Source organism: Salvelinus namaycush, chromosome 33 (assembly GCF_016432855.1).
Source record: "Salvelinus namaycush isolate Seneca chromosome 33, SaNama_1.0, whole genome shotgun sequence".
Classification (NCBI taxonomy): Eukaryota; Metazoa; Chordata; class Actinopteri; order Salmoniformes; family Salmonidae; genus Salvelinus; species Salvelinus namaycush.
Window position 1 is genome coordinate 15,574,487 of NC_052339.1, and position 23,652 is coordinate 15,598,138.

The window sequence follows — 23,652 nt, forward strand, 5'->3', positions numbered from 1 at the left end:
AACTAGAATTCATAGGCCCAATAGAGTACCACAGTATGAGTCATAATACCCATAAAACCTAGCAGTCAAACAAGGAAATGGTTGCAATCGTTTTTCCACCATTCATTTTTCCTATAGGGGATTTTACAAACACTTAAAATAAGAGCTGTGTTGTGTAGGCTTACCCTGGCGTGGCATTTTGATAACCATCTAAATCTCTCTAGGACAAGGTGACTCCCTGTTTGACCGTTAGGTTTATGGGTATTATGACACTTCCACTGTGGGGCTCTATATACAGTAGGCTGTATTGCAATAAAACATTTGTTTTTTTAATCTTATTTTCTGGTGTTCCTAAATGGCATGTGGTGCTCTTACATTTAAGTTGGGAGCACCAGTGGAGGGGGTCATGAAATGCATCAGGCTCACAGGCTGGAATGGTACTTCACAGCTGCTAATTGGGGTCTGAAGAGGCAGGAGACGTGAGCTAGACCACCTCTTGTGCTAATAAGGACATAACCCAGAGCAGGGGGGTGACACATAGGCGCTCCTCTCTATAGCATACACATACTGCATGGATCTCATGTGGATGGGGATCCGTCTTACCCAGAGCATTGAAGCAAGTAGGTAACAGTAGGAGATTTCATGTCACAGTAAGGAATGAGAACACATCCTTAGTTGAGACGAATGCTGTTGTTGATACGTAGGGAATAACAATACACACACAAACTCTTTGTACAGTATGTTATGTATTGGATTGGCACATTATAGATATAGAACAAGCACACATGATTTCATGCATTCATGCTCTTTATTCATCATGCGGACACTGGACTACTTTAGTAGTAATAGAATCCATTGATTACACCAGCCTGGTTTCATAGACTAGACATAGTCAACGTAAATCCAGTACACTCAAATTAATATGATATGGTATGTTTGGTAAGGTTACATAAGGTAAAAACGAAAGGAGGGTGGTGGGTCGGGGTGGATAGGTGGGCATATAAACTTACTACTTTTTGCAACTACTTAGCATGTTAGCTAACCCTTCTCCTAACCCTAACCCTTAGCCTAGTTAACGTTAGCTACTTAACTAATGTTAGGGTTAGCCACATCAAACTGGAATTTGTGACATATCATACTTAAATCGCAAATTCGTAACATATCATATGAATTGTTATTCATAACATAATGGATGATGGACATCCACAAAGAAATACATACCTTACCACACCTAACATATCATACGAAATGGAGGGAGACAGATTTACGTTTATTATGTTACATCTACCCGAGTCCAGGTTGATTGGACACACTATAACTTAGACAGCAGATCATCTTCAGTTAGCTACAGCAGAAGCAGCATCTGTAAGACAAAAAAACAACACACGGTTTGATGAGAACACAGGCAGTGTTTTTTTCAGTAAAGTTTAGAGAGTATAGGTCTGGTATTCACGCAAAGACGTGTTACAGAGCAGAGCACTATTATAAGACTTTTAAAGGTAATTTACGTCTGAGCCGACATGCACAGCGTTTACCATGAACGCGATCTCTGCGAACGTCAGGGAAAATGCCTTTGAAAGGCAAATTGTCGCCTGTATAGTACGCTGCCCTATGAAACGCTAGGATTGAATCCCGGCCTAGATCTGTCAGTCAGGGCTACCCCACCTCTCTTTTACTCCAGTGAGTCAGTATTGACAGAGTGGCGTATGGACTCCTTCAGCTGAAAAATAGTAAAGAGATGTGACAACATGTCATTATCAAGACAAAAATGTAAAGCAATACGCAGTCAATACATTTCTGTATTTTCGTCCAGTAAACCTGAAACTACATTTTGATATGTGGTTGTGTATGTACCAGGGGTCAAAGGTCCCTTACTCTCTGGATGAAACCCACAATGTCCAGTTTGTCTGGCTTGGTGCCTGTAGAACCATGTTTTAGCCTCTGGCCCATAGAACTGGAATCTGGCAGAGTTGATCTGGACTCCAAATCCCAGGTGGCCTGCGATGAGGGGCGTGGCCTGGACATGTCCGTCAAAGGCAGCCAGGGCAGCAGGCAGCACTGAGTGGCCATGCTCCTGGAGGAGGCGGAGCCAGGGGTGGATGTGGTCGTGGGGATCAGTGGGAGGAGCCTTAGCTGGGTGTAGAGGTGAGATTGTTCATCGAGTAGTCTGTGCATCTTCTATGGAACCGAACAACATCACAATTCAATATCAGTTCTCAGATATTTGTTTTTATGCCCATTTATGCTGTCGTCCATGGCTTTGAAATGCCTATTCCTTTGGATATTGATTCCGATCTCTAGTTTCTATCACATGCAGTACACAATAACACATTTTTACTAACTGCTGTAATAGAAGGAAAGTGTAAAGGGGGTTATAGTTCTGAGGCAAAGTAGAAAAACGTAGCTAATGTTTTCATTTCTCACAAACTTATTTGGGGTAGGAGGCAGTATTTTCACATCCGGATGAAAAGCATGCCCAGAGGAAACGGCCTGCTACAAAGCCATAAAAGCTAGAATATGCATATTATTAGTAGATTTGGATAGAAAACACTATTAAGTTTCTAAAACTGTTTGAATGATGTCTGTGAGTATAACAGAACTCATATGGCAGGCAAAAACCTGAGAAAAAATCCAACCAGGAAGAGGGAAATCTGAGGTTGGTCGATTTTCAACTCAGCTCCTATTGAAGATAGAGTGGGATATTGGTAATGTTGCACTTCCTAAGGCTTCCACTAGATGTCAACAGTCTTTAGAACCTTGTCTGATGATTCTACTGTGAAGTGGGGCCAAAGGAGAGGGGAATGAGTAAGATCTATCATGAGCTGAACATGCTCTGACCATGCGCGTTCACATGAGGGAGCTCTGTTCCATCGCACTTCTGAAGACAATGGAATTCTCTGGTTGGATCTTTATTGAAGATTTATGTTAAAAACATCCTAAAGATTGATTCAATACATCGTTTGACATGTTTCTACTGACTGTTACGGAACTTTTTGACATTTCGTCTGCTTTTAGTGAGCGCGCTTCGTGACTTTGGATTTGTTTACCAAACGCGCTAACAAAAGTAGCTATTTGGACATAAATGATGGACATTACCGAACAAAACAAACATTTCTTGTGGAAGTGGGAGTCCTGGGAGTGCATTCCGACGAAGATCAGCAAAGGTAAGTGAAGATTTATAATGCTATTTATGACTTTTGTTGACTGCATAATATGGCGGATATATTTGTGTCTTGATTGGGCTCTGAGCGCCGACTCAGATTATTGCATGGTTTGCTTTTTCCGTAAAGCTTTTTTGAAATCTGACACAGCGGTTGCATTAAGGAGAAGTGCATCTAAAATTCCATGCATAACTGTTGTATCTTTTAGCAATGTTTATTATGAGTATTCCTGTAAATTGATGTGGCTCTCTACAAAATCAAAGGATGTTTTGGAACTTCTGAACGTAAGGCGCCAATGTAAACTCAGATTTTTGGATATATATATGAACTTTACCCGAACAAAACATACATGTATTGTGTAACATGAAGTCCTATGAGTGTCATCTGATGAAGATCATCAAAGGTTAGTGATTAATTTTATCTATATTTCTGCTTTTTGTGAATCCTCTCTTTGGCTGGAAAAATGGCTGTGTTATTCTGTGAATAGACACTCACCTAACATAATCGTTTGGTTTGCTTTCGTCGTAAAGCCATTTTGTAATCGGACACTGTGGCTGGATTTACAACAAGTGTATCTTTAAAATGGTGTAAAATACATGCATGTTTGAGGAACTTTAATTATGGGATTTCTGTTGTTTTGAATTTGGCGCCCTGCAGTTTCACTGGCTGTTGAAGAGGTGGGACGCTACCGTCTCACGTACCCTAGAGAGGTTAATATAATCCACAGTCAGGGGTGTGTCTGTGTAACCTACCATTTTGAAGCTGTCGTCATAGCGATGAACCAGGTCAGTGAGCTGAAGTTCCAACTCTCCTGCTTCCTGTTTCACAGCTTTCCTCAGCTCCAAGATGTCTCGCACCTCCTCTCTGAGACAGGACACAGGCGTAGGGACACAGAGGACACAAAAAGGTGACACCATAATATGTCAAATCTAAACCATTAGCCAACAAAACAGGGATGAGTTCAATATCATTTCAATTAAGTCGTGACATGGAACTGACTCCAACCCTGCAGCATAAACATAACACTAAAAACATCAGTCTCAAACTGTCCTCATTATACCCAAGCCTGCTCAATGCTCACTCTAAATGAGATGGTATGAGTGAGGTGAGGTAGCCCAAAATGTCCGCTAGAGGGGGTATTATCTACCTGTCAGTGTCAGAGAGTGAGCTGTACACCGAGGCCTGGTCTTCTGACAGCTGTTCCTCGATGTCTGTCAGGACACAGCGGAACTTCCTCATACAGTGCATCATCCCCTCCAGCTCATCCAGGGAATACTGCACAGAGGATTATACAGAATAATATCATGAGAGAGGATAGAGATAACACAAAGTCAGGAATACTGTACAGTGAATCAGCGCATAAGGGAGGAAAGGTCTGTATTTGCCTATCAACGAAATTACAGTGGTTAGCTCGAAGAGGTTGATTATTAAACCAATTAGAACAACCAAATGGACACAATACAAATATGAAGGCCATAGATGTTTAACTCAGATGAACGCCATAGTGTAGATGTTCTTTTCTCAGAAGTATCAAATTCAGCTGTTCACAAAGATAGATTACAGTAGCCTACTCAACACATCATTTCCATCAGAGCACAATGGTGGTCACCTTCAAAAAACAGGCATTACGTGAGAGACAAAAAAGGGTCTACTAAAGACTCAAGTAGCAACCCCAATCCTATTGACCCTTCTTGGTGAATAGGACCTTTCATATAATTTTCTTTTATTAGAAGTGAGCTGTGCTTGAGGCCACTAAAGAGCCAGAGAGAGAGAGAGTGGTGAACTTCCTCCTCTACTGCTGCTCATCATGCAAAACAGGCATTCACATGCAAATGACCACTGCTGCGTATGAAACCAAACCACCATCTTTAGAAGGGCCAATAAAGATTCTAACATGCAAAGAGGATTTGTTCATCATGTCAACAGGAAAAACACATGTGATGTGCCTCAATGCCTCCTTATCTAATATTCTATAAATATACAGATATGGAATTTAATAACTCTTTTAATGATCGGATGTAGCCATAGAAAGGGCACTTTTGTTGCAGACATTTTGATGAGTGAGGCTGCATTATCATTTAGTCTTGTATTTGTCCGGATATTATCCTGTGTGAATCAATTTAAGGTTTGCCAAAGAGAGAGTAACTGAATTGTGTGTGTTACTTACAGGGAAAGCTGAAACGGAGGACGGTTTGAGGCAATTGTTCTGAGAACAGCAGCTACAGCGGTGATCACAGGAGCAGCAGCAGGAAAGCCCAGAGAACAGGGCTCGTTCCCACCGTCTATCCTCATCCCCCACTTCTTCCCCCTCTTCCTCCTGCCACAGCCCCGTGTCCAAGGAGGTGGACTTCATCTGGAAACTTCCAGATCTCCGTGAACCGTCGCGAGACAGCCACCGATTGGACGATGACAGGGAGGGGGAGGGGCAGGGGGACGGGAGGGATATCGTCTCAGGTGTCATGACTGCCTTTCCCATGGCAACCGCAGTGTTTCTGTGTTCTGCAAAGTGGGAGACATCAGCATCTGACCACGCCTTCCTGGAGAAGGAGTTCCGCCTCTGCCGGAGCGTCAGGTCAGTCAGGGGGCGGGGCTCGAAGGAAGGGCCGAGCGGGGAGGGGGTGTGGGGGACGCCACCTCTCCGGAGGGCAGAGTGGGAGACAGAGGGCAGGGAGGAGGGCATCTGGACAGACACAGACCGGCCTGACCTGAAACCACCACTGTGGGGGACGAGTGGGGTTGGGGCTTGAGATGGAGCTACGGTTAAGGAATGGGCTGATGGTGAGTTTGGAATTGAGGATGGGGTTGGTGTTGTGGTTAGGGCTGATAGAGAATGGTTTTGGATTGGGGAATGGGCTTGGGTTGGAGATGAGCTGGATGCTGCCGGAAAAGCTGAGGCTGGAGGTTGGTGTGGGCATGAGGCTGGAGATGGTGGTGGGGAAGAGGCTGAGGATGGAGATGATGGTGGAGATGGAGGTGACACTTGCTCTGAAGGTGAGGTTAAAGCTGGGCCTGGAGGTGGGTTTGCTGGTTGATATAGTGGTGGGACAGGCTCTTGGACAACCAAGCTTGAGGATCCCTCTGAAATCTCTGAGCCACCTGTTTCCCAGTGCACTGGAGGGGAGGAGGCAGAGAGAGGCTCTGCTGGGGGGAGAGAGGAGGCAGAGAGAGGTTCTGCTGGGGGGAGAGAGGAGGCAGGGCTTAGCACTGCTGAGAGGTTAGGGTCAGATCCTAATAGAGGATCTTCAGAGGACCGGTCCTGACAAACAGATCCAGTCTCAGAGCCTTGATCCACCACCTCACCAACAGCAACAGGACCCAACACTGGACCTTCCAAACCAAAACTAATCTGTACTTCCGTCTTCACCTCTTTCTTCATCTGCACTAGAGCCACCGAGTCCATCAGAGAGCCTTCATGTGACCCATAACAATCGGTGTCCTGATCACCAACAGCCTCTGTTCCTGTCTGAACATTGCCACTTTGTTCCGCTATGGCCTTTTCCTTTCCTCCTATTGGAACAGCTTCCTCTGATTCCAGAGTAAAGTGTTCTGTTTCTTTATCGGTTTTCATGATAATAATAACGTTCCGTAACGGAGAGTCTGGCTTATGACAAGGTGCACCGCAGGCCGAAGAGAATCCATCTTCCTCAGTGACAGTGTTTTCCATTAGGCTTGGCCTGGCTCCAAAAGCAGAGTTAGTCATCTCCAAGGCATCAGAGAGGAGGGAGTGGGGTGTGGGGGAATCCTGGTGTCTGGGTGTCTCCTCTGTAGGGCTTGTTGTCTCTGGTCTGTATAGAGGAGACTCTGGTCTTGGGTGGCACGTGGTGAGGGAAGGAGGGGAAGGGTCCAGGGAAGTGGATGGGGGGGACGAGGGGGGTGAAGCTCCTTTTACAGTGATCTGGCTGTCAGTGCTGCCTCCAGATATTCCCGACAAAGCCTTAAACAACAACCAAACACTGTCAGTTTAAATTAATGACCTTTTAAATTGTGCACCATGAAATAGACAGAATATCAATTCAATAATATATTTTAATATTTTGGGCTGGTGAAGTATATAAGTTAGTAGCAATAACTTAAAGTAAGTTTAAGTAAGTCAGTAGAACTAACTTAAAGTAACACGCCTAAATTGTTGCACTTCTAGAATGTTATCCGTGTAACCTTCATGAGCTCGGGTCCAGGTGAGGGATGCGGGGTAATGGACGGGATGAAGGGCTCTTCCAGGAAACCACTGCTGTCAGACTGGCAGCTGTTAGTCCTCATCACACACACTGCTACAGAGGGAAGGGGGAAGAGAGTAGAGGGAGGGGAGAGAGGGAGAGAAAGAAAGAAAGAGTTCATGGAAAATTACATCACTTTAATCATATCCTTCAATCAGACTCATCATCTGAAGTATAAAGGAGAACTATGACTCAGGGCAATAAACAGAACTTTAACTTTGCCTGGTGAATCAACTAAAAGTTATGACACAATTTGCTTATTCAGTTAGCAGTGGAGGCTCCTCAGAGGATGAAGGGGAGGACCATCCTACTCAGTGAATTTCAGAAAAACATTTTAAAAAGTTATCCTTTTTAGATAAAACTACACTAAATATATTCACGTCACCAAATAACTGATTAAAACATACTGTTTTGCAATAAACAGGTCTACAGTAGCCTCAACAGCACCCTCTAGGGTAGCACCATGGTGTAGCCAGAGGACGGCTATTTTTCATCCTCTGGGCACATTGTATTTAAGTCAAAGGGTTCACACCCTTCCATATACTTACACAGTAATTATAACAACTTCCGGAGGACGTCCTCCAGCCTATGAGAGCTCTTGTAGTATGAACTAACATCTTGTCCATTCAATGAAAGGATCAGATAGTGAGTCTAGTACTGAAAGCATAAGCTACAGCTAAGTGTGGTGAGTAGGTGACTCAAAGAGTCTTGGCTCTCTCTAATTTTCTCCTTCTCTCTTTCTTTCTCTCTCTCGGAGGACCTGAGCCCTAGGACCATACATCAGGACTACCGGGCATGTTGACTCCTTGCTGTCCCCAGTCCACCTGGCCTTGCTGGTATTCTAGTTTCAACTGTTCTGCCTGCGGTTATGGAACCGCCACCTGTCCCAGACCTGCTGTTTTCAACTCTTAATGATCGGCTATGAAAAGCCAACTGAAAATTATTCATGATTATTATTTGACCATGCTTGTCACTTATGAACATTTTGAACATCTTGGCATAGTTCTGTTATAATCTCCACCCGGCACAGCCAGAAGAGGACTGGCCACCCCTCATAGCCTGGTTCCTCTCTAGGTTTCTTCCTAGGTTTTGGCCTTTCTAGGGAGTTTTTCCTAGCCACCGTGCTTCTACACCTGCATTTCTTGCTGTTTGGGGTTTTAGGCTGGGTTTCTGTACAGCACTTCGAGATATTAGCTGATGTACGAAGGGCTATATAAAATAAACTTGATTGATTGATTGAAGAGAAAATTTCTTCAAAAATGAAGGAGAAGCAGCAGAGAGAGAGAGCTACAGTGGCTTGCGAAAGTATTCACCCACCTTGGCCCTTTTTCTATTTTGTAGACTTACAACCTGGAATTAAAATAAATGTTTTGGGGGGGGTTGTATCATTTGATTTACACAACATGCCTACCGCTTTGAAGATGCTAAATATTTTTTCTTGTGAAACAAGCAAGTAATAAACATGCCTACCCGCAAAGTCAATACTTTGTAGAGCCACCTTTTGCAGCAATTACAGCTGCAAGTCTCTTGGGTTATGTCTCTATAAGCTTGGCACATCTAGCCACTGGGATTCTTTCCAATTCTTCAAGGCAAAACTGCTTCAGCTCCTTCAAGTTGGATGGATTCCGCTGGTGTACAGCAATCTTCAAGTCATACCACAGATTCTCAATTGGATTGACGTCTGGACTTTGACTAGGCCATTCACGACATTTAAATGCTTCCCCTAAAACCACTTGAGTGTTGTTTTCACAGTATGCTTAGGGTAATTGTCCTGCTGGAAGGTGAACCTCCATCTCAAATCTCAGGAAGACTGAAATAGGTTTCCCTCAAGAATTTCCCTGTATTTAGTGCCATCCATCATTCCTTCAATTCTGACCAGTTTCCTGCCGATGAAAAACATCCCCGCAGCATGATGCTGCCACCACCATGATTCACTGTGGGGATGCTGTTCTCGGGGTGATGGGAGGTGTTGGGTTTGCGCCAGACACAGCATTTTCCTTGATGGCCAAAAGGCTCAATTTTAGTCTCATCTGACCAGAGTAACTTCTTCTATATGGTTGGGGAGTCTCGCCCATGCCTTTTTGCGAACACCAAATGTGTTCACTTATTTTTTTCTTTAAGGAATGTTTTTTTTTCTGACCACTCTTCCATAAAGCCCAGCTCTGTGGAGTGTACGGCTTAAAGTGGTCCTTTGGACAGATACTCCAATCTCTGCTGTGAAGCTTTGGAGCTCCTTCAGGGTTATCTTTGGTCTCTTGGTTGCCTCTCTGATTAATGCCCTCCTTGCCTGGTCCGTGAGTTTGTGGGTGGCCCTCTCTTGGCAGGTTTGTTGTAGTGCCATATTCTTTAAATTTTTTAATAATGGATTTAATGATGCTCCGTGGGATGTTCAAAGTTTCTGATCTTTTTTCATAACCCAACCCTGATCTGTACTTCTCCACAACTTTGTCCCTGACCTGTTTGGAGAGCTCATTGGTCTTCATGGTGCCGCTTGCTTAGTGGTGTTGCATACTCTGGGGCCTTTCAGAACAGGTGTTTATATACTGAGATCATGTGACAGATCATGTGACACTTAAATAAAGTCCACCTGTGTGCAATCTAACTAATTATGTGACTTATGAAGGTAATTGGTTTCACCAAATCTCATTTAGGGGCTTCATAGCAAAGGGGGTGAATACATATTCACGCACCACAAAAAAATAAAATAAATTCACTTCACCAATTTGGACTATTTTGTATTTCCATTACATGAAATCCAAATAAAAATCCATTTAAATTACAGGTTGTAACGCAACAAAATAGGAAAAACACCAACGGGGATGAATACTTTTGCAAGGCACTGTATATTTCGTGGTATATTTTTTTCTTCTTTGTTTACCTTTCACATACTTAGCTAATGCAGCTAATTTAGCTTACTCAACAACCTGACTCAGAGAGGAATGCTGTTTATGTTAGCTAGCTGGCTAAGGCTATCCAACACTGAAACTCTTCCAAGTCAAGGTAAGCTTTCAGTTTTATAAATGTATTGCCACCAGGGGGCCACCGGTGTAACTGCTAAACTGTTTGCTGTACTGCATGATTGTACACATGAATTGGATTGTTGGTTAACTAACGCGTTAGTTCTAGTCTGACTATAACGTTAGTATGGTGACAATGTAGGTTGTGTAGTGGTTGTGGTATGAAGGTTTGGCTTGGAGAGGTTTTTGTGCCTTGTCACAGACAGCTGTTGTGTACTGAAGGGGAAAATGTGAGCGGAGGGGAGCTGGTAGATGCGAGAAGGAATAATGCAATGAGAAAAGTGATGATGATGCTGTATGTGGCTGCTATGAAAGTGAACTCTGTGCGCGGGTGAACAGGGGTGTATTCCTTCCTCCTATTCTGTTGCAAAACGGTTCTTAAACGGAACAACGGGGGGGGGGGGGGGGGGGGGTCGACCTCAATTTGTCCAATAGAAACTAAGTTTTACAACTGTTTGGACTAATGACTACACCCCAGTTTAGCCATTTGCAGACAAAAGTGTGCAAGGCCATATTGAACGTGTAACTGCCTGTCACCTTGATTACTCCAATTTGTCTCTCAACCGGTGCACATTAAACTTTCATTTGTAGGCTAGGTTGTTGCAACCTCATGATGGGTATAGGGAACATTTGAGTATTTAATTTAACTAGGCAAGTCAGTGAAGAACAAATTCTTATTTAAAATGACGGCCTACCCCGGCCAAACCCAGACGACGCTGGGCCGGTTGTGCGCCGCCCTATCGGACTCCCAATCACGGCCAGATGTGATACAGCCTGGAGTATCAGGTAGTAGCCTAAACCTATCAATGTTACATTGAGCTGGGTAAATGGAATATGAATGACAGTCATCCAATATCCTGTAATAGAAATAAGTACATGCTCAAAAAAATAAAATCTCCCTAATGTTAAACGGCACCAACCGCCACTGCTGGTTGGTATCGTGTTTTAAAACCCCTTATGAAAATGATGGCAGTCTAATTGCTACAGAATATTTGCATTTCTTCACCATAGGAGATTGTTCCATGCTGAAGGTAGAGAAAACTGGCATCAGAGTCAGGGCCAACAGAGTTTAAAAATAAACCTAGACATTGGATAAAGAGAGCTTTTATCTGGTCGAGAGAGAGAATTGTGTTTATAAAGCTAGAGGACTGTTTTAGTAGGTTACCTTTTAACACTTAACTCATGAGAGAAACATCCACAGCAAGGCAGGGGAACACTTTCCATGTCATTAGCGCTCTTTGAAATATACACTAATGAAAGACAAGCTACTGTTTAAGATCTTAGTTGTAAACCTCACATAAACCACTGACAAGAACTATAGAAACCAGGAAAATGGACTGGAGAAATGTGAGTGTTAAAACAGTGGTGCCCATACCTGTGGTGTCAGATGCTCCCATGTAGCTCCCAGAAATACTGCCCTCATCAAAGCTCTGGATCTGACATGGAAGAAAACACAAATATATAGCTCAATATACATATGTAGTACAACTACAGTTACACAGTTTAATCTGGAAGATGAAGCAATACAATGCAAGAGGTAATTCAAGACGTTTCAGTATATTATACCCCTTTCCACAAACATTAAACCACCATTTTTTTTTTTTACTTGAAGTGACACTTTCTGACATTTACCTCCTCCATCTCAAAGGACTCCCTGGCCTCCCCAGGACTTTTCTTTCTGGTTGGAATACCACTGGAGATCAGGGGTTGATACTCCTTCACCACCTCCAGCCTGAGCGCACCCTCCTGGGGGACCAAGTGGGGCTCTGGTGCTTCCGAGGCTAGGCCTTGCTCCTCTGCCAGTGGGGTCAGACATATACTCTCAGCCAGGCCTTGTCTGGCTCGTTTCAGCGGTGTCCGCCTGTCAGGGATGCCGGCCAGGGGCTGCTGTAAGTGGGCTACGGGACTGTGGGGAGTTGGGTTTGTGTCCTGGGAGTCCTGGGTCTGGATTTGGGTCTGAAACTGGGTCTGACTGAGGGTTTTTCTGGAGACCCGGCGGAGCAGCATGCCCATCCTCTTCCTCTTCTCTCTGGCCTCGGCTGAAGCTAAAGCTGGAACTCCGCTCTCGGAGAGGGAGTCTGTAGACGCACCACCAACCAGGGATGAGAACGCAGTGGTAACCTGCTGCAGCACCTCCAACTGCCTGAACCTATCTGTGAGTGTGGTGAGAGAAGGAGATTGTTAACATTTATCTGTGGTTGACAGATGCAAAGTTGGCAAACCAGCTAACCATGTTATCATTCTTATAGGACTGTCTCCGTCAGGTGGAATAAATGCACGGTGTTCTCACCAGTGACAGAGAGGACACTGGAAATACAACAGTTTCAACACAAAGCACAAAAAGAATCCCATGACCATGTTCATGCCAGTCGTTGCCAAGGTTCCTGGAGGTAGAACATGTATGTGGCTAGCTTAAACATCCTATGACAGCACATGACATAACTCCAGTACAGTATTTGTTAAGTGTATAAAGAGAATGACAGCATGTCAAGGTATCTACAGTATGTTTTCAGTGTATTAAGAGCATATGACAGAATGTCTGAGTAGTATATTTACAGTGTGACATCACTTACTGCTGACATCAGGGTTCTCTATGTCCATGCGGTTCTTCTGGGCGTCCAGGAACACCTGGATGTTGATTCCCCGGGCGCTGGACTGGTTGTTGATGAAGCGGGCTGGGATCCGTCCAGAGATGTCAGGCTCGTCACAGCCGAAGCCCAGATCTAGTAGGACCTCCTCTGGGTCATCACTCCACAGATTCAGCACATCCATTACACTGGGATAACACACAAATGCACACACTCACACATTCATATAAATAGACATGCACATGTGCTTGCAGACACAAACACACACGCAGGCATGCAAACGCACGCACGCACACACACAAGCATGCACGCACGGAGGGATGCACACTTTCTGTAAACGTACATCACCTCACGCCAGTTATTGCATAGTATGTTGCAATTGCAATCCAGCCTCAGATCCTCACCGCTTCAATTAGGATAAATACTGGTTAACAAAAGAGCGCCTGGAGTTGGCAACATGACTAACCTGAGTGGAGCTGACTGTGCTGAGAAGGCTGAGGTCAAGCTGTTCCACCTGGTGAGAATTGGGTTGGACCTGGAACTCCTGGACCATGACGGAGACACAGACATAATCATAGATGGACAAGTCTCTGAATCTAGACTCATATCTTAGGTATGTGTTCCTTTAGCCATTTATTCTTCCAAAGGTGAAGACATGATAGAAAACCGCTGCAAACAGTCTCTGATTCTCGTGTCTCCATACAAGCTAGCCACTCATCCTTCTACAGATAAAGACATGATAGAACGCTTTTCTGCATAATACTACAATGCACCATAACAGAATGGAACAATAATCTGTATTAACACTGGTCTCCAAATCACACTGTCATCTCCACACACAAATTCCTTCATCTAAACCCTGTTTAGAGTTGTCTCTACTGTACACTACGCAACAATAATCTCATATTATTCTCCTCCTCGTCGTGTCATATCTATGTCTATGTCATCCCTCTTGTTTCATGCAAACCATCCCTTCATCCATATCTGCGTCCAAAATGGCACCCTATTCCCTACATAGTGCCCTATGGGCCCTGGTCAAAAGTAGTGCACTGTATAGGGAATAGGGTGTCATTCGGGATGTATCCCATCTGTTTCTGTGAAGGTCAGGTGAGTCTCTTATATTTGCATGGTAAATAGGAGTCACTGGCAGGTGGGCATGTATCATGTGAACATTATCCATAACTTATGACAACATCTGTCAATCAAGCCAGCTCCCTTCACTACCAGTCAGTTAATGACAAGTGACTGAAAATGATCCCTGGGGGAGGGTGTTCAGAGTTTAAACACATTTCATTTTTGATCACATCAATCTAACCTCACTTTGAGAGAAATGTTAGCATTTTTATGGGGTCAATAAAAAATGTAACCCATTTATGCATAGTAAGTTATCCATAGTAATCATATATGCAAGTTATATATTGGATAACATAACATCAAATGTGAGAGACACAAATTATTTATACATGGATGTGTAATCTCGCCATGTATAGACCCTCTGTTGAAATTCATTTCAAAGCGCCAAAAGTTTGACAGCAACCAGCCGACAGGACAGTAGAGGGAAAATTCCTTACCTCAGAAATTCCTGGACGGTCCTCACTCCCTGTTTACCAAATAAAGATGCTGAGGAAGAGAAAAAAATAACAAATAATCTAGACCTGAAAGCAAACGAGGCTGAATATTTGGAATATCTTGCTATGAATGACAATGAGCTAGTTATCCAGTGTGTCTCTGCTAGTCACAACTGCTAATTCAGCACATCCTGTCTCTGGGATGGCTCTGTTTAGTAGCTATATTAGGCATTAGTGTTCTTTCAGTCAGTGTTTTCTCTTGGCTGTCCTCTCTACCTCTATTCAAGGTTGGGACTCCATTTTACCCTGGCATGGTGACAGGGACAAAGTGGTCTGTGCTGCCGGCCGAACCTTTATTTCATTTCATTACACAGGACCTTTTTATGTCCAAGAATGTCTCCAAGATTCCAACATCCAACTCTTATTTTCTATCAGGTCTCGTTCCGCAAAGTTCTTCCATCTGAAGAGGAGTTCTAAAATGAGTGTTTGGAAAGTTGGTGATGATGCATGCCATTCCATTGGGTTCTGTTCTGTTCCGAGCTGACTCCTTAAAGTGCCATGTCATTTGGTGTTACATAACCAGGTCTCCTGATCCACAGATAAGGTGGTGCTTTTCAAGGCCAAGGGGTACTGAAATGTATATTCCCATCTAACATCGGAGTTTGGGGTAGCATTCTTTTCAGTTGACTTACCTTTCTGTTGAGTGCACTGGCAGTACCTTGGAGGAGATAGAGTAGTCTGTGGGGTGGTCAATCTTTCCTTAGGGTTTGGGGCAGCAGTCCCTTTTGGTTGACTGGCCTTTCTAAGTAGCCAATCCCTTTAATATCTTGAGTAGCCGGTCCTGGGAGGAGATAGTGGACAGCCTTGACCAATCTCTCGTTGGGTCAGTGTCTGGAATTGACCCCCTGTCCTCTCTGTAAGGACAGGTTCTACCTGTGCTCTCTGCCTCTGAGGAGAATACAGTGGTTCATGCCAAATGTCCTTGGCTGTCCCTTCTAAGACATCCTGTCTCCTTCTGCTTCGCCACTTTCTTCTCTTCCTTTTCTGTCTCACTGCAATTTTATTAGATTCTGAGGCCGGCCTAAGTGATGACTAAGAAGGGATACTGTGGAAGTAATGCTACTGTACACGGATACGGGCACTCACACGCGTGCGTGCGTGCGCACACACACACACACACACACACACACACACACACACACACACACACACACACACACACACACACACACACACACACACACACACACACACACACACACACACACACACACACACACACACACACAGCCCCCAGTAGGTGTCAGTGAGGACTGGTGAGCATCAGATCCTAGCTGTGTTTGTATAAGATTTGCTGTGGTGTTTGCCAAAGCTAAGCAGCGTGATTTTCCTTAGCCATGTTTAGGGTGAACTGCCTGGAGGTGTGTATAGTCCAGACCTGGGCTCAAATACTAGTTAATCATTTCAAATACTTTATCTGTGCTTGATTGCACTTGCCTGTCTTAATGAACCAATAGAACAGTCCCAAACCCAGAACACAAGGCATTCCAGGCAGGCTAGAGCAAACGCTCAAAGTATTTTGAAGGTTTTCAACCACTATTTGAACCCAGGTCTGGTATGGTCTTCTCCCTGTCTCTCTGAGACTTTCATCCTGGTCTTAACTGTCCCTCCCTCTGTCTATTGCTGGATGCTCAGCCCTGAGATTAGCAAGAAGTACAGACACCACCTCTCCTCTGCCAGTATTTTACCCCCTCGCCTATATACACCAGCCCTCAGCAACATTTTTCTCATTGTGTACCCACTCTCAGACAGCTCAAATGTTCCTCTGAGCACACAGCGGATAAATCATTGTGATGTTTTAAAACCACAGAACCTGTTTTTAACTTACTCCTCTGTCCTCGGTTCTACCTGGTGTTCATGTCACCCTAAAAACAACGACTACAAGATGAAAGATCTATTTACCTTCGACTCCCAACGCTAAGTCATCCTCACTGCTGGCGTTCCTCTTTAGAAGCCCTGTAATATTTTAAACATAAAAACAGAAGAGATTCAGAGAAAACACCAAAGTGTACTATACTTTATATTACACTGAACAAAAATATAAAAGCAACATGTAAAGTGTTGGTTCCATGTTTCATGAGCTGAAACAAAAGATCCCAGAAATGTTCCATTGCACAAAAAGCTTATTTTTCTAAAATGTTGGGCACAAATTTGTTTACATCCCTGTTAGTTAGCATTTCTCCTTTGCCAAGACAATCCATCCACCTGACAGGTGTGGCATATCAAGAAGCTGATTAAACAGCATGATCATTACACAGGTGCAGCTTGTGCTGGGGACAATAAAAGGCCACTCTAAAATGTGCAGTTTTGTCACACAACACAATGCCACAGATGTCTCAAGTTTTGAGGTAGCGTGCAATTGTCATGCTGACTACAGGAATGTCCACCAGAGTTGTTGCCAGAGAATTGAATTTTCATTTCTCTACCATAAGCCTCCAACGTAATTTTTGAGAATTTGGCAGTATGTCCAACTGTTCTCACAACCGCAGACCACGTGTAACCGCACCAGCCCAGGCCTCCACATCTGGCTTCTTCACCTGTAGGATCGTCTGAGACCAGCCACCCGGAAACTGAGGAGTATTTCTGTCTGTAATAAAGCCCTTTTGTGGGAAAAAACTAATTCTGATTGGCTGGGCCTGGCTCCCCATTGGGTGGGCCTGGCTTCCAAGTCGGGGGGCCTATGGCTGCCTCCCAGGCCCACCCATGGCTGCGCCCCTGACCAGTCATGTGAAATCCATAGATTAGGGCCTAATGAATTTATTTCAATTGACTGGTTTCCTTATATGAACTGTAACTCAGTAAAATTGTTGAAATTGTTGCATGTTGCATTTCGATTTTTGATCAGTTTACTTTCGACTAGGGCACTTAGGAAATTGGGTACCATTTGGGGGACACCCTTACTGTAAAATAGAGATTATACAGAGCACAAACACAGAACGAGATAACAAACATCACTGTCTGATTCTTGAAATACCAAGTCTGACAAAAGAGGCAGACTTGGTATTTCTGTACTCAGCTTCTAACAGGTACAAATGACCTCAGAAGAAGAAAGTGAAAGAGGAATCAACAATAGCAGTCTTGTTTTGTGTGACATAATAAACCGGTGATGGCTAAGACCAACAGTAAAGGACATTTAATGGATGTTTAGGGGCTGGTTGGTTACAGCACAGAGTTATTGTCACACCCTGATCTGTTTCACCTGTCCTTGTGCTTGTCTCCACCCCCCTCCAGCTGTCGCCCATCTTCCCCATTATCCCCTGTGTATTTATACCTGTGTTTTCTGTCTGTCTGTGCCAGTTTATCTTGTTTGCCAAGTCAACCAGTGGGTTGCCAAGTCTCTGGTTTTTCTTGTTCTGCTGGTTCTGACTCTGTGCCCATCTGCCTGCAGCCCTGTACCGTTTTGGATCTGACCTGGTTATGAACTCTTGCCTGTGCCCGACCTGCCTTTTGCCTACCCTTTGGACTATAATAAATATCAGAGCTCAAACCATCTGCCTCCCGTGTCTGCATCTGGGTCTCGCCTTGTGTCGTTATAGTTATAACAAGATGTCGTTCCCATGGTTTTCACAGTCCTAGTTTGCATGTCGTTTGAATCTATCTGCCTTGCCGAGTCTCTGCCTTTCTAGCTACACAACCTCTTCATTACCCAGAGACAACACCCATGTATGGTGAATATGACAATTCCAAGTTACGCATACAAATACATTTCCATATATCATCTCTGTTATACTAATGCTTGATTTTTAACCTTTACGTTACAGGATGAGTTGATTGGTTTTGTAATGACTTGTAGTGTATTGTGGCATAACATTTCTTACACTCACATTTTCCAACTGTTTCAATCTAGCTCAACTGTTAGTATGTCATGCACAGGTTTAAACTTGACTTAAATCCAAACGTCTTTCAGTAACTACTGGTCTATGGCTAATATTGAATGTACTTCAATGTGTTAAGCTGAAGTGTCACCAAAATAACCGTAATGAGCAACTACACTGTAGATAGAACTACTACTGTACCAGCACTAACAACAAATGACTCATGAGAAATGACTCAAACATTTTTAGATGAACCTTCTTGGTATTAAACTCCAGTAAATCAAAGTAAATGTTTATGTGCCGTACCTGCTGCAGCTTCTCTGGCGTGGTCTGGTTTTGCATCCGCCCTGCAAGTCAACGTCAAGCGTTATTAGGAGGGGTAGTCAGGAGGCTCACACCAACCCAAACAGCACACAAAGATGTGGAAAATAAACAGGCAAGGAGTGAGCTATGAAATCCCAATCAGTTATCTGCAAATGAACTCTGTTCAATAAAACAAAAAATACAACTCTATTAATTCGAAGTCCACCATGTAGATATTGGTGGAAATGAATTCTAGATATTTTCCATCGACAAAGCAAAACATCTGTCATATGTAAGTAGACTTCCTAATACTCACTCGTGACTTCTAAGCCACTGCCGGACGTTGTTCTGTCTACAGATTCCTGTACAAAAGGCATGGAAACACACATCAAGACTCATCCAAGAAACGTTCATCAGCTTTATATAGGATGTGAAATCATGCCTGGGATAAGTACACTCTTAGAAAAAAAGGTTCCTTATCGAACCAAAAAGGGTTCTGTCGCTTGCTTCATATATGGAACCCCTAAAAGTTCTATACGGAACGCTTTTATAGGGTTCTTTGATCAGAATCCTAGAGGTTCTTCTTCACTGAACCAAAATGGTTCCATATAGAACTCTGCATGGTGCCTTTTATGAATTATGGCTACTCATAGCCTCGTGAAGTAGGGGTGCTGATAAATTAGGGGGTCGACAAAAAATATGCAGCACCCCCATCCCTAAACATTTTCCTGTGGCCATGTAGCAACTACTATTAATTAAATAGTCATATTTTTAGCTACGAATATAATTTAATACACAATTAAACAATGGACAAAAGAATACCAGCATACTTTTTAGAATTTATTGGCATTATATGCAAACATATTTTGGAAATATGCACTGGTATATAGCTTACTTTGTCATGTTCTTCTTATTTATATTTCTTGTGTTTTTGTTCTACTTTACTTTATAGCACTATATTGATTGCCGCATTGTTGGGATAAAATCTTGCAAGAAAGGCATTTCACTGTACTTGTGCATGTGACATTAAAACCTTGAAGTCCAGGGAGACATCTCTTTATTTGAATGATGGCCTATGTCAACAGTGACTGACTTTACAATACAGTCCATTAGTTACAGCAAACAACAATGTGTCTTGGATGGAGAGCATGTTGTGTATTTTTTATTGTTTTTATTATTTGAAGGGACTTCCTCAAGGGCCCAATGGTAGGGGAATGTTTTGAGGATGTGAACCCAGTAGCCCTTCAGTTTTCAGAACCCGGCCCAGAACCGGACACTTTTCGGCACCAGGTACAACTCCTTAGCCGCTGGGCCACTATTGAAGTACATGCAACTTTCACGTGTTCTACTGCAAACAGTCATAAACAAATCTCACAAGTATCAGACACCACAAGCTCCCAACTACTATGTAATAGAGTACCACAGTATGAGTCATAATACTGATAAAACCTAGCGGTCAAACAGGGAAAGGTTCCAATTGTTTTTCCACCATTCATTTTTCCCATAGGGTTATTTAGAAACACTTAAAATAAGGGCTGGGTTTCATGTAGTCTTACCCTGGCCTGACGTTTTAATGACTGTGTAAATCTCTCTAGGACAAGGTGACTTTTATCAATATAATCGCCTGTATTTACCCCACCCCCAAACATATGGCTATCATAAAGAACTACAAATGCCATGACGATCTGGACAAGGCCGCCAAATAGAGGGAAAGGTAAGAATCTCTGGTTGAACTATTTAATGTCAGCTAAATGTAGTAATAAATAAATTGGCTCCATTTGTTTAAATGGGCAATTCTGTGAACTCTCTTGCGCAAGTTTTAAATTGACACAATACCTGTTTGCAAATGTGTCAGCTCGAGATGGCTTGCAGGGATTTGTAGTTTTGCATTATATCCAAGTTGATGCTAATTATTCTTTTTGAATCTGAGTAAATAGAGCTCAATATATTGATGAAAGTCACCTTGTCCGAGAGAGATTTAGATAGTTATCAAAACGTCCCGCCAGGGTAAGCCTTCGAGAAACACAGCCCTTATTTTAAGTGTTTCTAAAATCCCCTATGGGAAAAATGAACGGTAGAAAAACGATTGGAACCATTTCCCTGTTTGACCTCTAGGTTTTATGGGTATTATGACACCTCCACTGTTGGGCTCTATCAACTCAACATTGACAATATCCCACCCCTGGTTAGCCACTATTGGCTTAAATAGCCAAGTCTAACACAATATCTGCCAGTTAATTTCCATCAATATTGCCCATCTGTGTGGTGCGTTCATTTGTCTATCACTCTGTGTGTAGACAGTTTATATGATAAGCGTTCTTGTGGGTCGACAGAAATACTTTCCCCAAAACCTCCTCAATTAAATGTTAACTGCAAAGTAGGCTTACCTGGCAGAAGTATGTCATGAGTAAGTATATCGTTTGTATCTATTATTTGTTATTTGCAAACTTTGCCATGAAACGAGCAGCAGCAGTACAGAACCATCACTAGACCGGCACAATAGATGCACATTCCTCACTTGCTAGATGCACAATTAAGCATTGACATGGACTTAAAACATCCAATTTCGTTGTTTCTCTATGAACAATTGTAATTTTAAGATTGAAAAATATAGATTGGGAAAATATAAAACATTATTTGGGGGGATTTTATAGGGTCCTCAGAGTTGTTTATGAACTATTATTTTACCAGGAATATTGACAGAAAACACAGTGCACTACTTTCTCTTGTACACTAAGTACAGCAGGGAAGAGTTGCAAGGGTGAGGAGAAGAGAAGAATGTACCTATTTGAAAGCTAGAAAAAAATGTGTAGCTTGCCAGGTTTATTTTTTGTAAGTAGCTCCCATGCTAGATAGGTTGGAGACCCCTGTTCTATATAGAACCCCTTTTTATCTAAGAGTGTCTGCTTTTATTAAACACAGCATTTCCTCTTTCTTCCAGCTAGCATTTAGTTTGCAACAGTACAGGTTTGTATGAACCTTGCTGTTTGCCACTCAGACCTCAACAACAATGTTAATAAAATATGAATTTGATCTTCCCCCACCAAAAAGAGCGGTGTCGGATGTCAGCTAGCCATTGTTCTGACCAGGTGAAATCATACAGCAACATCATTCATATGGATATAAATGTCAATGCGAAATAGCTGAAACAAATTAAAAGTGAATGTTAGCTGTCATTTCAGAGTTTGATATGACTGGGTTAGCTCTTGTTAGTGGTTGTTTTCAAAAATTCCCATTAAACTCTGGGGTAGGGATAGAACCCTCAAGGTTCTTTGTTTTCACTGGTTGTACAAAACATTAGGAACACCTTCCTAATATTCTGCCCTCAAACAGCCTCATTTTGTCGGGGCATGGACTCGACAAGGTGTCGAAAGCGTTCCACAGGGATGCTAGCCCATGTTGACTTCAATGTTTCCCACTGTTGTGTCAAGTTGGCTGGTAGTGGATCTCTACTCAGAATAGCTCATTCCATTTCATCCCACAAAAGCTCAATTGAATTGAGATCTGGTGACTGGGCAGGCCACTGCAGGAAGCTGAATTCACTGTCATGTTCGTGGAACCATTCCTGGACAATCCTAGGCTGCAGTGTGGCAGGCCCTGATCGCAAAGATACTATACTTTAATAAGAACTTTATGTCAAGTGTTATTGAATTACCTTATGTCTCACTCATTATGAAAATATATTTGTTAGTCATTTTGAAGCTGCAAAAGTGGTCTACTCTAATGTTGAGGTGATTCCATCTCCCTCATGAATTTAATTCTAGGCTATAGGCTATAGGCTATATTAAGATTCCTATCTAAGAGCCCTCCAAAACATGTGGTCATGATCATTTATTTAAACTAATTCAACTAACTATTGTATTTTTTGGTTCTTCTTGAAATATTTGTCAGCCATCAAATATTATTTGTTTTTTGAGACCTTTATTTGAATATCAAAGAAAATTGTTGCATTTTAGTTGAAACTCTATATAAAATATATTCAACTACATTTAGTATTTGAAAAGCTGGTATTTTCTGCCAAGGTCTGAGTCAAATACATAGATATAGAGATTCTAGACAGTTCCAAAAATGTAATCTACAGTCTCTAATATCGCACAGTTTTCTTAACAGTGTCATATTCCTCAAATCTGCAATCTGCAATCTACAGAACAATAGACTATAGGAAAGAGATCTTACCAGCTCTGTCACTGCCATGTGACCGTTCTGGTGCTGACATAGGTACGTCATCCCTGTTACTCCACATGACTTTAGATGCCACCAAGTTGGCTCTCTTCTCTGTGGCCCCTTCAGCTGCCATCCTGGTGTCTCTCTCTTAAGATCAGAACCACACAACACCGTCCGTCAGTCAACCTGAAAATCCACTGCAACATGAGGCTCAAGCAAACACCACAGGATCGGGTTGCACCCAGGCATCCAGGATACACTATCTACACTAGTAAACATGCCAGTTATGGAAGAGATGCAAATGATGTCAAAACTTCAACAGCGAACACATCACAGCTCACCCCTGCTTCTCTGACACACACAGAAATATTGTTTCCTGCTTGCTTATTTAAATGCTTTCATCGTTTCCTGTCCCAGTGTTTATCGGTTACGAGCAGCTCCTGCCAAAGGGATGTGCTTTTTCAGGAACTCTATCTCAAGTTCAACCTCCCCCTTCTATTCCCAGCAGGAAGTAGAAGTCAATCAGTCAGACTGGATGGTCTATTTTCTAGCGTAAGCTATAGGTGATAGTCAGAAGCCTCAGTCACTTCTATAGAAGAAAGAAAATCATATTACATGTATGTTATCAATTTATATGACAATTTCAATGATTTCCTTTTTATCACATGGTTCAAATACCATTTGGTGGTTTGTCTTACTGTAACTGGGTCAGTATTCTGGACACTGTGAACCGTAAACTGCATTGGCAAATACTTGATACATGAAACAGACTCATTTCAAGAC

General features: G+C 42.8%; 1 protein-coding gene across 1 annotated transcript; it reads right to left on the reverse strand.

Annotated features, from left to right (window-relative positions):
• Positions 1-781: 781 nt before the first annotated feature.
• itprid1 (ITPR interacting domain containing 1) lies at positions 782-18,747 on the reverse strand. Its single transcript, XM_038973375.1, has 13 exons — positions 18,709-18,747; positions 16,490-16,543; positions 14,531-14,579; positions 13,426-13,503; positions 12,945-13,147; positions 12,004-12,524; positions 11,747-11,807; positions 7,296-7,408; positions 5,308-7,074; positions 4,288-4,415; positions 3,893-4,004; positions 1,855-2,157; positions 782-1,699 (listed from the first exon to the last, which is right to left on the reverse strand). Exons 5-13 carry the CDS (start codon positions 13,141-13,143, stop codon positions 1,652-1,654), a joined length of 3,252 nt encoding a protein of 1,083 aa, XP_038829303.1. The 5' UTR covers positions 13,144-13,147; positions 13,426-13,503; positions 14,531-14,579; positions 16,490-16,543; positions 18,709-18,747; the 3' UTR covers positions 782-1,651.
• Between the last annotated feature and the right edge of the window lie 4,905 nt (positions 18,748-23,652).